Below are 17617 nucleotides of genomic sequence, written 5' to 3'. Positions count from 1 at the left end.
CCTCTGGAAATTCATACTTCATCTACCTGATTGAACGCTCTGTGCAACAAAGGGTACATCCGAGAATGTTGAATTCACCAAACCATGGAAGCGAGTTTTTTCTAAAGCTCGCGGTGTCCCATCCACTCGCGCCAACCCTTCACGGTTAGGCTTCCGCGCGGTGCATCCGGACAATTAACCATGGACCCTCTATTGACTAAACCATATCCTGAACTTTAGAGAACTAGAGACATGGTTAGGTTGCGAAATCATTGCATCATATTGTGCCTACTTGACTAATTGTGCATTATTTGTTGTGCATATATTCTATGTTTCTCATAACCGTTTGTTGACTTGTGTTGAGATTAAATAAATTAATGACTTAAAGAACTTTGCCTAATTAATTAATTAATTAATTTGAGTCAATAAGGTCTAATTTTTATTCAGAATTGACCTAGTAAGACTTTAGGCATACCCCAGCTGATTAATAACACTGAAACAGTCCCAGATTGAAGCTCCAGTATTGACGCCAAAATCTGGACTGTAGCGCCACCCTGTGGAGTGTGGCGCCTGGCGACAGCTCTGTCGTCTGGCGCCAAGCTACACAGTGCGACGCCAGTCCTGTCGTTTGGCCGACAGTTCGGATTATTGGTCGAGTCATCACCTAGTGTCTAATTAACCAGTTTGCTAATTAATTCGGTTAATTTTCGCTGTCAATAATACTTTGTCAAGTCGTTAGTTGAGTCCAGTCACATAGTCTAGCCACATGGTCATGACACGAGTCTTAACATATCACCTACACTCACTAGTCTTAGCACACACTTTGAGTATATGTCACCATGACCATGTCTTAGGTTCATGCATGAGTCGGTTTTTTCCGTCATTTACGTTGAGGGTACATCCTATTCCTAATTCTCCATATCCCTCCATCTACATCATTTTTTTTTCACATTCTATTCCAATCTTTATTCACTTCCTCCTTCCATTGCATGCTGAATAAAGTTTGAGTCAAATAATTAACAATGAATATCCCCAAATTCCTTTTCCACAGTACTTGGTCGAGGAGAGAAGCGCGATTAATCAAGGACAACCTCTTTATTCAGGTCTCACTTTTTGATAAACCGATTCGTTAAAAGAGGAAGGCTAAAAAGATAATGGCAAGTCAAGAAGAAGTCAATGAGCTTAGGAACCAATTGGTTACCGTGACTGAGACACTGAAGCTACTCACACTCAAGATCGATGATCCCGTGAAGCAAAAACAAATGAACCTCATGCAAGAAAGTTTGAGAAAGCTATCTAGTGACTATAAATTTCAAGGCATGAGTTCACAAGGGGTCTCGCTGGACAAGGAACTTCTTCCGCATAAGTTCAACGCCACTGACATCCCTAAATTCAAGGAAACAGATAACCCTTACTTTCATCTAAGAGCTTTCGAAACCATAATGAGTATTAAGGGTATCGATAAGAAGGTTTTCCCCTTTCTGTTCCCACTATCTCTCGAAACCGTTTGCCAAAAATGGTTCTTCTTCCTTGACAAAGAGAAAACCTCTACCTGGGAATCGATAGTAAACGCTTTCGTTGATAGGTACAAGTACAATATTCAAGTTGAAACCGACCATAGACAACTTGAGATTCTAAGACAAAAAGAGAATGAAATCTTTACTTCTTTCTTTAATAAATGGAGGGAAACTTCCGCTAAGATGATTGAGGTGCCCACTGAAAAAGAATCTGTGAGGATGTTTATCAAGAATCTCCAAGAGAAGTATTCGAAGCATCTAAAGTATCAACACAATCTGAATACTTTCAAGGCCGTTTATGACATCGGAATTGAAATCGAAGATGACCTCGCAAACCAAAAATCTACTAACAATAGTAACCACGGTGGCTGGAAAGGAAAGAAGAACGACAATCCTTCTTCTTCCGAAAACGCCCACTCTAGTAACAATGTTAGTACCTTTGACCTCAGTGAAGTTTTAGCCATGGATAACCAAGGATCTAAGAAGCAACCAAGGAAAGACTTCACCCATTAGAATGACCTACGATGCTGCTTTCGATCGTCTCTATGATCGAGGATTAATCAAACCTATTGGCCCTACCGAGGATCCAACACAAGAAAATCGATCTTCGAGATGGAATCCAAACTCCTATTGCAAGTACCATCGAGGGCGCAGTCATACTACTGATGAATGCTATAGGTTTCAAAACCTCATTCAAGATCTCATAGAGGCAAATAAGATCCCATTACCTCTAGCTAGCGAGAAGACTGGATGATGTCGGAGCAAACAACACAAGATAGAGGCGAGCTTCAACGACAAGATTTCATGACCTCCTTTTCTATTCCTTTTTTATTTTTTCCTTTCCCCAATAAGTCTAGCATAGGCACCTTTTTATTCTCCTTAGATTTATTTTATAGGATCATTATATATATTCATTTAATAAAAATGAGCATTTATTTCCTTATATATGATCATTTCATTATATTGCATAAAAAAAAAAAATCCATGTCGAATTAAGCACAAGGTATACCAATGATTTAAGGCACCCCTTGTAGCCACATCATATCTCATTTCACCTTTCAAATTTACAATCCTTTCTTCATAAACCACTTTGAGCCTCGTCTAACGACAGACCTTTCTTTTTTCAACCTACATCTACCTAACCTTGGGATGGGATGGTGTGTAACTTATGCAATTCTAAAAAGGCTTGAGTGACTTCAAAAGATTAAAATAGCAAAAATAAGCAAAAATAAATAAATAAAGTGTACAAAAGGGCAAGTGTTCCAATGTCTTTGATATGAAAATGTCTTTGATAAGAACACGTCTCAGATTGCGTCTCTTATCGAGTGCTCGGTACCGTGCCAGAGAAACATGAATGCCAAGTGAGTGATAGACCACATGATCGGGATTGCCCACACTTATAAAAATGAAATAACTGCTAAAGCAAAAGAAAGAGCTAAAAAAGAGTAGGAACTCAAGCATAAAAATATAAAGATTCAAAAGCAAGGTTGCACACCTCGGGGGCTTATCGAGGTTCTTGAGCCTTTATCCCTTTCTTCTATAAACTTTAGCCTAACCACGTTACAACCCTTAAAAAACCTTTTTGAGGTATACACACTTGTGCGAGGTTCGGCTAGAGCTACGTTCGGCCTGATTCCTAACGGATACGTAGGCAACCTCACATCGAGGTGCGACCGTAATAAACATACATTCATATTCACATCCACACACTTGCACCATGATCATATCAAGGGATCTCCAATGCTCATCCCTATTCATTTAGAGCTAGACTTGGGGGCTTGATCCATATATCATTAGCTTACCTAGCCTAAGAGTCACCACCATTTGACTCTTTTAACAAATAATATTTTCCCACACACTTAGCTCTTGCGGCCTAGCTTTAGTGTCACTTTCACACACTGCACAGATACATGACCAAATTTACTCCTTTAAGGAACCCTTTGTCATGGAATCTTAACATTGAAGCATGCCTTATCATATCAACATCACTAATCACTCATAATTGTCATTGCATCACGAAGTATGAAGTGCTTAGCCTCCGTGCCTAAGTTACCCAAATGCTTTCATCATGGAGTCAACCATTGAGATAGCCTAGGATGGGTTAATCCTTGCACCTTGAGAGATAGTATCAAATGACATTTGATTAAAGCTCATTCAACATACACCTTCAAAAACTTTGCTTCTTTCTTTTTTGCGTCTTTCTTTTTCGGGAGAAAGTCGGTACCCTCCACAAAAATGACGGAAAATTTTTGCTTTTTTGCATTTTTGAGTCGCACGATCACATCACAATGCACACACAAGTCATGTACGCATTGAGTCATGTCGTGTCATATCACCTTGATTTGAGTTTAACACATGTGTCAAACACTTTGAGTCGAGTCAACCTCGAGTCAATCATATCGAGTCAAGTTTATACCTTGAGTCGTGTCAAGTCGATGAGTCAAGCAACATTAAACCTTACGTCAACCCTAAGAATAATTAAAAAGATTAGCAAAGTTCTATAGTAAAAAATAAATACAGGTGCAGTAGAATAGGGAAGACCCTATCATAGCGTTCGGCGACAGAGTCAATTCTTGGCGCTAGAGATATTTCAGCAGCGACAAAGCTCGAAGCCTCTCAGAAAGGTGATTTCGACCTCATACAGTAATTTCGGGTTCCTTGGTACGCCAGTTAGCCCCTATAAGAAATTTGACATGATTAAGTAGTCAGTTTGATTACAATTGCAATAAGTGATCAACCTGATGAAAGATCGTCTCACTTAGCTTAAAGCGCCTAAGGAATTGGCTCATCACGGAAACACCGACATACTGGTTTTAGCGGAAACAAAGTTCAGGCGAGCTTTAGAGATCGACAAATGTTGGTCTTCAGAAATTTTTCTTCAGAACATTATCGCAACAAACGTTCAAGTACCAAAGCTCTTTTGTTCAGAGACGCGTGAACATTTCCATAAAGCTCTTTTGCTCCAGAGACGCGTGGGCATATCATTCAAAGCTCTTTGCTCTAGAGACGCGTGGGCATATTATTCAAGCTCTTTTGTTCAGAGATGCGTGGACATTCCTTTCAAAAGCTCTATTGCTCCAGAGACGCGTGGGCATATCATTAAAAAGCTCTTTTGTTCAGAGACGCGTGGACATATCATCAGACATTTCCTACAAGCTCTTTTGCTCAGAGACGCGTGGGCATCCTATTAAGAAGCTCTTTGTTCAGAGACACGTGAACATATCAAAAGAAGCTCTTTGTTCAGAGACGAGTGAACATCGAAACAGCAAGGTGGCGTTCCCTAGATTGTAGAGAGTTGTCACAAACAACCGAGGATTGTTTCAAGATAAGCAATCTTCGATAGTATTCCCTTGGACGTGGAATATTATCAAAGCGGAGGAGGATCGTTTCAGGCAAAGCAGTCTTCTATATTGGAAGCAGTTACAGGTGTAGCGGTTTTTAAGCGGGATGGCATTCTCTAGCTTGCAGGAGGTCATCAAAACAATCGGTTACTTTCAGAGACGTGTGCTCGACGGTGCAAGATACACGTTTCTTAACTCTTTTATCTGTTTAACTAACGCTAGTTTGCAGGTATCGGCGTTGCAAGAGTGATTTAGGATCGCAGAACGTTCTGAATCATTCTCCGTCCCTATCGATACTTTGACTTTCGTTTTCGAAACTTGCATTTCTCCAAACTCAGTCAAAGTGGGGGCTTATGTAGACACCCATTTGTGTCTCCCCAAAAACAAACCCAGTGATGAGTACCTTTCACACTGAATCATAATAGAATGAAGTGAAAGTGTGGGAAGTCTAGTGTTGCGGATAGTTTTAATTTCTTTTCTCTTCTCTCTGTTTTTGAAAACTTATTTTAAGAAAACAGCCAATCCAGTTTGCTTGGTCCATGATATGGGTCCAATAGTAGTGTAGTTGGATAGGGCTTGACAAGATCTTTCCAACGATATATTATAAGCCCAATTCCGATGAATATCAAGGAAGTTATGGCCAATTTACTAAACTGGGACCGGTTTGAGCCTTATATGCGGCCCAATGATCTAGAGGAGGGCCTAATATGATTTATCATTCCTAATGCAATTAGGAATGGTTTTAGTCTTCTAGATTCTTCTAGAAGGTTCTTTTCATTCCTAATTCAATTAGCATTGATAAATTGACTTTTGTTGACTTTTTAGAGTTTTAATTAAAATCAAAGAACATTTTTGAGAAAAAGATACGATTTTATCCTCCTGTACGACAAAATTTATCTGATTTTAGAAAACGCGTCAAAAACAGGGTTAGCGCCTAACGCTAGGCATTGGCGCCTGGCGCTAAGCCTGGCGCCTGGCGCCAATAAGTTAGCGTTGGCGCCAGCTCTGTTTTAGCTGCGCCAGATGCTCTGTTTTGATATTTTATCCTTTTTGCTGATTTCTCTATAAATAACGTATTAAAAACTCCGTTTTCATTCATCAACAACCAACTTTCAATTATATTGACCTACAACCAGTTTTCATTCTCTTTAATCATTCATCAATTTTCTCATTCTATTTAATCATTCACCATCTTTCCATCTCCATCTCTAAACTTGTTTTTCAAATACGAAATTCCGCATTCATTAGATCTAGAAACACCTAGCCATATTCGAAGTTGCCTTCGCCCTAGACGTGAAAGATTTAATTTCTGAGGGTTTGGTCCCAAATCTCTATTTCGATTATTTAATTTAATTGTTTGTTTATTATTTTCCTTGAAGTTACTAACGTGTGTATTTTGTTATTAGAAAGAGGTACGAGGCATCAAAGTAAGTACTTTAATGGTTTTAATTGATATTATGATGTAGTAATCATGTTTATATTGTTATTATGATATTCCTAGTATCATGCCTAGGGTAGCTTTAATATTAAATATGATTGTTACGATGCCTTTTATTCTCTTCCTAATATTTATGATTGTTAGTATCATGTTAGGGGCAAAGATTTGATTTTTTTTGCTTAGTGACATGCTAGGGTTTGTTATTAATCTTGTTAGTATCATGCCTAGGATCTTGCTATTATTATGCTTTAACATGATTTATGATTATTTTTGTAATTGTTTTGATTATGATTATAATTTTATTCTTGCTATTATTATGATTAACATGATTATTATTATGATTAATATGATTGTTATTATGATGATTATTGTTTTGATGATTATCATTATTATTATTTTGATGATTATAATTATGTTGCTTGATATTTATTGTTATTACTTGATCACGCCTTTTATGCATGTTTAAAGGAAATTGGTATTTGTAATCACGCTTAATAAGATAATTAATAATCTTGTTTAGGGTTAATGTTATTATAATTCAAGTGATCGCCAATAATAGATTTATTTGTGCATTAAATTCAACCAACATAGATAGACAGGTTTAGGGTTAATCCTATTGATTGCATGTTAGTCAGAAAGCGCACATGAATACGATCAGAATCAAGTAGAGGCCTATTATTAGGGCAGGTTCAATCTCTTTTAGGTTGGATTTGTACCTTCATCCCCGAACCCTTATTAAGTTATAGACCTTATGGAGTTGACGATCTCTTGGATCGTTAAGGGGTGTAACCTTCACCCTGTGAACGGTTTACAAGTTCCTAAAACTTGTTGGCGACTCTTTTGCTCTATCTTCTTCCCTTTTAGACGCCACCGTACTTTAGTGTATGATCACAGTGGGGTTCAAGCTAGGGGATTAACGCTTGAAATATTCCCTACACCCTGCGACGATTTATTTTGGAATTTGTCCTTAATGGTGAGCAGTCAAGATTGTAACAGGTTGATCAAGTGGTCGTAGCTAAAGGAGCTCAAGTGTTTCGATTAGTTTGTTATAACAAGTTTAATTTATAAAGTTGTATAAATAGCTCACTTAGATTATCGGGTTGTAATTATTGGGATGTTTGTAAGCCTTAACACTTGACAGGTTGTTGAGTGTGGCAGTAATACCTCCGATTTAAGTGTATGCTTCCGCAATTTTATTTGAAGGTTGTTTATTTTTCCTTTAATTCTTATTTATTTCCAGTTAGTAAATTGGGGGTGTTACAATTAAGATAAAATGATTACCTTTTGGAGCGTGCTTCGCCCGACCGAATGGGCTCTTACTTGAAAAGCTAGCTTCGAAAACACGAAGCCTCCAACGTTGATCCACCCGCACCAACGAATACCGACAAGATCCAATGTCTTGGGGTTAGCAAGACCCGACCAATAAAACCCGAGTAATTGAGTTCAAAGGCTTTCACTAAATGTGATACCTTTTCCAACTCTTGAGTTCAAGGGTTTTCACTTACTAGTGATGCCCTTTCCAACTCTTACTCAAGCATCATTTCCAATGCCCTTACTTGGGTATTTATAGGAAATGGTGAGAGTATGATTGTCTCTCCCACCAATGTGGGATAGAGGGATTTTCACATTTTATTTTAAAAGCAAAATAAAATTATTTAATCAAGCTAGTAATAAATCAACAAGTGTCAACTACATATGAGGGAGTAGGTGAGGACCACTTGGAGAGGGGGGGGGGGACCAAACTTGCTCCCCACTCTCTCCCTCACCTTGCTCCACTTGGCACCTCCCTCCATCCCACTCATGTGGGCTTCCCACATGCTGCCGCTGCTTGCTATTCGGCCCAGCCAAGCCCCGCACCAAGGCGGGCTGCTGCTACTAGCCTTCTCGGCCAACATGCCTACGCACATGCGTGCGGGTTGCTGCTAGCACGCCTCACACATAGTGCGGGCTACTAGCTGCAGCGCGCAAGCACGCCACACACTAAGTGCGGCTGCTGGCCGCAACTTGCTAGCAAGCCTCGCACTTGGTGCGGGCTGCTAGCTTGGCTAACCCTTAGCACTCGGTGTTCCGATGCTAGGGGTATTTTGGTCATTGTTGATTTATTACCGTTTGCACGTCTCATCTTTTATTATTTCCGACTCGACTTCCGACGCTCTAAGCTCGAATTTCCAACGTCTAAATAAATATTACTCGGTCGACTCATTAATTCCTTCCAAAATAATTTGTCGCTTCGGCTCGTTGACTGCTTAGGTGTGACCCAAAGGATTCAGTCAAGATTAAGCTGTAATATTAATTATGCATTAGTAATACTGATCGGAAGCGGCCTCCACCAAGGCATTCCGATCACTTGATCTTACTGAATATATTAGCTTTCTAATAATTTTGAACCCACTATTAGAATAATACACTTGTTCGAAGGACACTTTTCCTTTCAGGTGGTGGTGCGGTGTAGAAGGGAATGGGGTTGGTAGGTTCTGGTAGGCGGTGGGCGGTGGGGATAGGGAAGGAGGGTGGGGCGGGGTTTTCAGAATTTGTTTTTTTTTTTCTACTAATTATTTTTTTTAATAATTAATAAAATTATTGACCAATTAATGGCTGACACGTGGCGTATAACTTGCAAAAATCGGTCATCAACGGGTAATGGATCTGTTGGAGAAGGTGGGGTATAAAGGTTGGATTTTTGAGAAATAAAATGAAGGTTGGATTTTTGGGAGGAAAAAGTGCAAAGGTATTTTTCCTTTTTTTTTTTTTAAAAACCAATCGTTAATATCTGTAATTACCAACATCTAAAAATTTGATATTTAAATTGTATAAATCGAGACGAATCTAACAAGATCCCACATGACTATATTTTTACTTAAGTATAAACTGTCAAAGCTAGTCAAAAGGAAACACATGAATAGTGTAAAGTTAAACTATTTCAACAATAAAAAAAAACAGAGGAAGTATGATTTTATTACTGATGTAGACTTGTTATTTTTTTAAATAATTTGAAAAATTTACCTTTGAATGCTCCCTTAAATTCAAGACCACTATCATTTTTGTTAGTATAATCATGACAATAATATTTTTACAAAATTACTTGAGAAAAATTATAGATTTAGGGTGAAAGAGGGGATTAGTAAAGAGAGAAGACAGAGAAAAAGTAAAAAGTGAGAGAGGGGTGGAAGATAAACTATCAATTTATTTTAGTGTGATTGAAGAATAAGATAAAAAATTAAGAGGTACCAAGAGACACAAATGAAAGTTTTTCATCTTTTTTTAGTACGATAAACAAAAATATTTTTATTAAAAAAACATAACAGCAAGATGAAGAAATGTATCCTTTAACTCACACATTACAACACTAATCAAAATCAAGGAAATGTATCCTTTAAATTTCCTATTTAAAATAATAATATATACATAAATTACAATTAACTAAAAAATCAATTAATGATAAAAAAAAAAGATAGATCAAATAACAAATTAAAGGATAAAAATCAATAATTAATTCAAAAAAATTAACAGTTAATCACTTGAACTATGTCAAAAAAAAAAAAATGTGTGTAATTGAATTCAATTAAATAAAATAGTAGGGTAAGTAGTTATAAAAGTGAGTGTTTTTTACAAAAAAAAAAAAAAAAAAAAGAGAGGTTAAAGTAGGAAGATAAAAATTATCATTCAAAAAAGATACTAAAAGATAAAAAAAATATGAATGGAGGGAGTACTTAACTTGGGAGGGGAGAAAAATAAGTTTGGACAAATTTGTGCAACAATAATCTATCTATTCTGAATATATACTAAAATTAGGCATGTACAAAACTATTCAAGAATCCAAAAATCCGATTATCTGATGTGCAATTGATCTGAATTTTGGATATCCGGTCCGATTTTTCATTTCAGATAGGATATCTGATCCGAAAAAGCGGATATCAGATGCGGATTTGGATATTGATTTTTAATAAGTGTCATTTATGTCACTATTTTTTAGTTTGTCTTTCATAGTTTTGATATCTTTTTACTTTGTTTAAGTAACGTTATATTACATTTGTCATGTTTGCGTGTGAAATGTCGTTATTGCTCAATTTTGGCTTTTATTGCATATTTTGGTTGCTTATTGCATTAGATTAAACTTTATTGAATTTTTCTTATGTTTTGGAACACTTGGATAAGTTCATTGTTCAAGATTGAAGAACTATAAAACATAAAAGAACAAGTAATAAAGAAATGTGCACTTGATTTGAAAAGATTGAGCTTCAAACGCCTATATCTTTTGATCTACAAAACATTTTGGGGTGATTCGAATATGAGATGAAAGCTTATCTCAAGAGCTTTCCAACTACATGTCATATGATTAATTCCAATGTAAAGCGAGGGAGTTATGTTCGTTCGGAGCTGAGCAATTTTGTCCAGCGAGAAGGAGCGGGCGTGTAGTCTAAGTGGAGCGCCCTCTCCAAACTTTCTAGAATGATTCTGCTTCTCACTGCTGCAGTTAGGAGCGCCTGTGCGCTGACTTTGGAGTGCCCGCTCCTATATACCTGCTGCTCGACTTTTTGCGGAGCTTCCTAGGCAATTTAGTAAGGGGTATAAATAGACTTTTTGCTCATTTTAGAGAGGGAATTCATTTTTTAGTAGTTTTTTAGGTTAGGTTTAAGTTTAGGTTTTTAGAGAGAGAAACTCCGAATATTTAGAGGGAGAAAGTGAAAAACACAATTGTTTTCATGTATTTTGGATAATCAAATTAAAGGAGGAATTTGATAATTTGAATTAAAGATCTCCATCTTTTTATCAATGAGCATTATTCTTACTCTCTTTTCTTTTATGCTTTCTTTAATTGCTTTGTTAATCATGTTTGATTAGATTTCCTTCTATTAGGTGTTGAGTGAAGCTTGTAATGGTTAATTGAGCTATTTGAGATAAATTTAATGATAATTGTGTGATTAAATTGATTGAATTGATGATGGCATGTTGTTTGTTTTAGATTGGATTGATCTCCTATGATAGCAAACTTGATTGCATATTAGTTCTAGTTTGGCAAGAGATTGTGAATTAGAATTGATATAATTGATTGCATTTTGGGTAAATGTCTTCTATGCACCTAGTCAATGAGGGATCTAGGCTAGAAATTTGAGAGATTGCTCTTGAGTGTAATTAATTCCCATTTTAATTCTTTCTTTATATGATTTATTATTAAATGGATTCTAATTAACTTGTTAATTGTTCAAAGTGGATCTTTTCCCCTAGTAAACTTTATAATATATTGTTCTTTATATGTGTGTTAGTGTAGTTGTAGTGCCCTCTAACCATAAACCGAGTTCGGTGTAGCTTATGCATTAGATCGAGAACAATCTAACATTACCGTTCCTTTTTGTTCGACTTCGAACTTACCACTAGACTTGTTTAGGGGTTAGTTTAGGATATTATAAATTTAGTTTGATCGTGAGGAGGTTAGTCAACAACCTAATTTCACCGCGTTCAATTTTCAAAATTTTGGATATCCGATATTCGAAATATAAAGCCTAAAATAGTGAAATATACATAAAATTTCTAAATTGTTCATATAAATTACTTACTTATTATAATATTCTTAATTTATTTGATGATAATATTTATTGTAGAAGGACTACTATTTTGTTAAAATATGTTGTACAACTAAAATTTGTGAAATTTAGAAAGTAATCGTAATTAATTTTACTTATGGATATCCAAAGCATCCAATCCGAAAATCTTGGATATTCAAAATTTTCAAAATAGATTTGGATATCAATTTATGATATCTGAGTATTCGGATATCCGATCTGTGAACATGCCTAACTAAAATAGAAGGCACTCGAAGTATACTTTCACGTGTCACTCTATGGTTTTAAAATGTTCCCGCTTTATTTTCCACCCTTAAATATATCAACTAAATCAATAAAGATTAGGAAAAATACACTTTAATAATCCCAACTATGGGCAATTTACTTCTAATAATCCCAACTAATGTTTATTATCTAATAGTCCCAACTAAGGTTTATTATCTAATAATCCCAACTATGGAGTCAGTTTGCCTTCTATATATGGTCCAATGATCGATGACCAGCTAAAAGAGTTTTTTATTTTAATTGCCACGTGTAAACACATTAATGGTACAAAAGTAAGAAAAAAACATTAAAACATAAAAAAAATTAAAAAAAAACCAAAGTTCCAGCCACCCTTTCCTCACCGAAACCCTAAACCCACCCCTTAACCTCGCCGGAAATCGGCCGGCTGTAGACACCTTATTATGTCTCCCCAAAAACAAAACCCAGTGATGAGCACCTTTCAAGTCCTTGATTAGCGAGTAAGGTACAATGTTGAAGAGTCTCGTAAATTTCCCTTTCTCACCTTTCCTAAAATGTTTTAAGCCAAAATCATTCATTTCGTGCCTTTAAACCCAAAACCGAGCCCAAACCAAGCATTACCTACGACCCAGTGATCATATGGAGGGTCCAAAGGCTTTATTCTTATTCCTAAACCAATTAGGATTAATTAGTAGCTTCTATAAGTTTCTAAAAGATCTTAATTATAGTTTTTGAAAAGATAAGATTAAAGAGTTTGAAATTGAATAAAATTTCTCTTTTTAAAAGTCCTAATTCTATAAAGACGTTCAAAAATAGACAGATATTATTTTTGTGCCTCATAATTTTGATCCAAATATTATATGGTTAAATAGCCCTTGAAATTATCTTTCCAATGATATATTATAATATTCATTCCAATCTATAACAAAAAAGATATAAAAGAAATACCAAACTCTATCCAAAACTGACGACGTCCCACTATTTTGTCTATATCTTTTATTATACATAATATAATAATATGATTCTAATTGGTTGAAAGAGTAGATTTTAAGAGCTTTCCAACGACATATTATTTGTCTTATTTCAATTTCTAGATCAAAAGTTATGATAAAAACAAAAACCGCAAAAACTACTGTCTATAGAAGGAGTTTTATTCCTATTCGAGTTCGGATCTATTCTTGATTCTTCGACCCTCTTTTTTCCTTATAAATAGAGGTCATATCACCCCTTTTTTCAAACATCAACAAGCTTGATCAATGATCACCCATAATCACCCTCTCTTCTAGATCTCTCTCTTGATTTTCTAAGCCTTTCCTACACCTTTTTACAAAAATACACCATACGTCCTTCACGAGACTTGAATCCACCTAACAAACCTCGAAGTTGCCTTAGACCTCGATGTGAAAGGTTGATAGTTCTGAGGGTTTGGTTCCAACTCCATATTTCAATTCTTTGATTAGATTTATTGTTTAATGTCTTACTTGAATTTGCTAACATGTGTATTCTTTTGATAGAAAGAGGTACGGGGCATCAAAGTAAGTAATTTGATTACTTAATTATTCTTTTGATATAGAAATCATGCTTAGAATATTATTGTAATTCCAGGTATCATGTTAGGATGCTTTTATTGTTTCCTAGTATCATGTTAGGATGCTTTTATTGTTTCCTAGTATCATGATAGGAAGTATTCATTGATTTCTAGTATCATGTTAGGATAAAACTTTGATTTTTATTGTTTAGTGACATACTAGGATTTGTTATTAATCTTGTTAGTATCATGCCTAGGATCATACTTTGATGAGATTATTATTATGATGATGATTTGTGGTATCAATATTATTATATATGTTTCTTGATATTATTATTGTTATTGCTTGATCACGTCCTCTCTTGCAAGTTTAAAGGGAATTTGTACTTGAAATCAAGCTTAATAAGATAATTAATAATTTATTTAGGTTAATATGATTTTAATTCAAGTGATTGCCAATAATAGATTTATTTGTGCATTAATAATTAACTAACATAGATTAAACAGGTTTAAGATTAATTTATTGATTGTATGTTGATCAAAAAGTGCACATGAATATGAGGAGAACAAAGTAAAAACCTATTTAGGGTGAGTTCAATCTCTTTTAAGTTGAATTCGTACCATCATTCCCGAATATCCAGTCATGGTTCAGAACAACTATGGAGTTAGCGATCTTTATGATCGTGTATAGGGTGTAACCTAGCCTTTACGTCGTGAACGGTTTACAAGTTCCTAAAACTTGTTGGAGACTCTATTACTCTAGCTTCCTTCCCTTTGGACGCCACATGCTTAAGTTCATGAAAATTGTAGTTTTATAAATATTATCTTTTGAAATCTGTACTTTACATACGGCGAGTACTACTTATATAAAAAGTAGAATTCATAATTTGCACAACTTTGTAGGTTTATGCGTGAAGAATTTGAAAATAGCTCTAAACTGTAAGTTTGCCAAATCTAAACGTTGTAATATTAGTTTCGGATTTCATGTGTAGCTTAGCTTTCCAGTCACATATTAGCTAAAGTCACAGAGTTTGTATTGTTTTGGTTTGGGTGAGTGTTAAGCATATTGCATACAGATTGTAGGCTTCAAGGTCAAAGCTGAGAGTGTGAGCATTCAGAGAGTGCTTAGTGAATCTAAGTAAGGGATTTAGGTTTGGTGGAATAGAGTTCTACTGTATAGCAAGTTCAGTCTGGAACTAGTGAGTAATGGTCTGATTATAATAGGTTGTAACTAGGAGAGTTTTCCCTATTATAGGGAATTGGTTTGGTGTTTGAAATCCCTTGGAGGGTCGAAGTTTTAATTCTAGTTGGGCCTTAGAAGATTTCCTCGTAAAATCTTGTGTGCATTGCTATGTTCCTTTATATTCTGTTTTAATTCCGCAAAAGTAGTCCCTAGGAACCCCCTTCTTGTAATGTTCGTCTCTACTAACATTTTTTTTTTCAAATTCTTTACCATGCATTGTTGTAAATTGCAAAACTAATGTTGAAGTGTCGAACCTCATTATTTGACTAATCATGTATAAATTCTTGTAATTTTCTGATATATATAACAAAAACGACTTGCTATGTAATAAATGTATGTTATACAAACATCCAATTTTTCCATAAATTGATTCATGACTTATTGATTTTATATAATTCGTATATAATGACTTCTAGTCAAACTACAAAGTATCATTTTAGAAAAATGCACACATGTACTAAGAAAAAAAAAAGAGTATAAAACAACTCTTATAACAAAGCCAAATAAGACCAGTCTAACAAATTATCGAGGAAGCTAGAATATTAACACCTTAGCAGCATGTATAGTATAAAAGTATAAGACACATCAGTTTTATTTATTTATTTATTATTATTATTATTTTTTGACAGTGAGCACTAAAAAAACTAAACAACTAAAAGCCATAACAAAAGCTTCTGACATCTCGCCTGACCAGCTAACCAATGTGCCGAAGAAAACCAAGAACGAGGGACCTTAACGAGCTTGCAAGCGTCAATAGAATTCAGCAAATTTCGGATATCCCATAGGACCCAGGGTAGAGAGATATCACCCGTATGTCGATCTGCAAGGAGTAAATACATAGATGCATTGTCGGTGTAGAGAAGGATCCTACGACAACCTTTCCGAATTACATGAAAAAGAGCCCAAAAGCAAGCAAGTAATTCTGCATTAGTAGAAGAGGATGCAACCATAGCTCGAGCGCCTCCCCCAAAGACCTCCGCAGAAGCAGGCGCCCGAAAGACCCATCAAATTCCAGCCGTAAAGTCCGAAGCTATCCGTGAACCATTCATAATAACACAGACATCCAAAGGACAGGAGGATGGTCTGCATAGCCAAGTCGAGGTGGCCCGGACAGACGGGACATGTCGACAAACAGAACGGGTTGTGAAAGCGAGGAATTCCTGAGCCAGTAGACATCTCATTTCCCATGTGGAAGCAAGGGATAAAATGATCAGGGGAGAGATCTCTTGTTTTCAAACTCGCATGATTCCTAGCGAGCCAAATGGCCCAAAGAAGACCAAACAAGGAGGCTAGACCCTGCCAATATATAGAATTCCCGAAAAAGGAAATCTTATCCACTAGAGAAGGGACAAAAGGACGGTCACATAAGCGCTGCATAGGATAGCCTAAAGGACCACAAACCCAAATGTGCTTAATAACATCACAATCTTGAAAAAGGTGTGAAACTTTCTCCTCATGTTGGTTACAAAAGGAACATAACAGATCGAGAGGAAAACCTCGCAGGTGAAGCACCGAGGCAACAAGCAAGGCATCATGAATTAATTTCCAACCAAAAGCTTTTCATTTGGTAAAAGAGGCAAGCCCCAGAATTTCCTCCACCATTGTGGAAGTATAGAGAGCGTACTTGATAAATGTGACTCCTCCAACACCAAAGAAATATATGCTGATTTGGTCGAAAACCGACCATCTTTGGTGAACTTCCAGTAGATGAAGTCACCCATTAATTGTTGTGGTCGGTCAAGAGCCAAAGTCCTACTCCCAGTCTGGTCATCAAACAAATATGGACTGCTAACGAGTCCCACGAGTAAGAACGCGGATCAATGATAGAAGAAACATGAGTCGGAACTTCCGACTCGGCAATACTCTGCCTGAAAACAATGGGTCCCCCAGGTACCTAATTGTCATCCAATACTACAACACACAAGCCATTCCCAATCTTCCACATAACCCTCTTAGCAATAGGCCACTCCTTCCTTAAAGCTACGACATCCCCAAGAAGGACGAAGAATCCTAGCATGTGATTGATTACGAAGAGAAGGCCAGGTATTTGAAAAAAAGAAGTATAGATACCAAAAGCTGCAGAATTTGGATAATCCTTTAACTATGCCATGCTAATAAAGTCGAATTAAAATAGCCAATATTACGCACCCCTAGACCCCTAGAACCTAAGGTAAATTCAATAGAGCAGCTGAACGGAGAGCCATTTCCCTGGAAGTGGTAGTCAAGCGCCACCAAAACCTGGCTAGCAAATTATCTATGTGCGAACATATAGTCAAGGGGATTTCAAACACAGACATAATGTGATTAAACAAGGCCACAAGAGCTGAATTTATAATAACCAACTTTGCAGCCGATGATAAACGAAGAGAAGCAAAGGTAGATAAATAAGCAACCACCATGTCAATCAAAAAACCAAAATCCTTCACTTTGCTTGTGCCCAAATCAACCGGTAGACCTAAATAAGTCCCCAAATTGGAAGTAGCTTGCAATCGAAGACTACGGGCTAAGTATTCCCGGTAGTCCCGAGGAGTATTCAGACTGAACTTAACAAAGGATTTCTGAAGATTAAGAATCTGTCCGGAATCCACACAGTAGATTTTGAGCAGTCCCATTACATTCTTGTAAGCATGCTGAGACACTTCGAAGAACAAAAGGGAATCATCAGCAAAAAACAAATGTGAAACGGAAGGACTACCTCTCGCAATGCGTATACCAGAAATAAGGTTTTGGTCTTTAGGGCGACGAGCCATAGTTGATAGAATTTCCA

At 36.3% G+C, this 17617-nt stretch overlaps 1 protein-coding gene across 1 annotated transcript; it reads right to left on the bottom strand.

Annotated features, from left to right (window-relative positions):
* Positions 1-17015: 17015 nt before the first annotated feature.
* Positions 17016-17600, bottom strand: LOC145570823 (uncharacterized). The gene has a single exon (XM_081629954.1). The coding sequence runs from the start codon at positions 17598-17600 to the stop codon at positions 17016-17018; it is 585 nt and encodes a 194-aa protein (XP_081486080.1).
* Positions 17601-17617: the final 17 nt, after the last annotated feature.

The sequence above is a fragment of the Chenopodium album genome, chromosome 2 (assembly GCF_948465745.1).
Source record: "Chenopodium album chromosome 2, dcCheAlbu1.1, whole genome shotgun sequence".
Classification (NCBI taxonomy): Eukaryota; Viridiplantae; Streptophyta; class Magnoliopsida; order Caryophyllales; family Amaranthaceae; genus Chenopodium; species Chenopodium album.
Note: the sequence above shows the minus strand (reverse complement) of the source record. Positions and strands in the feature narration are given on the sequence as shown.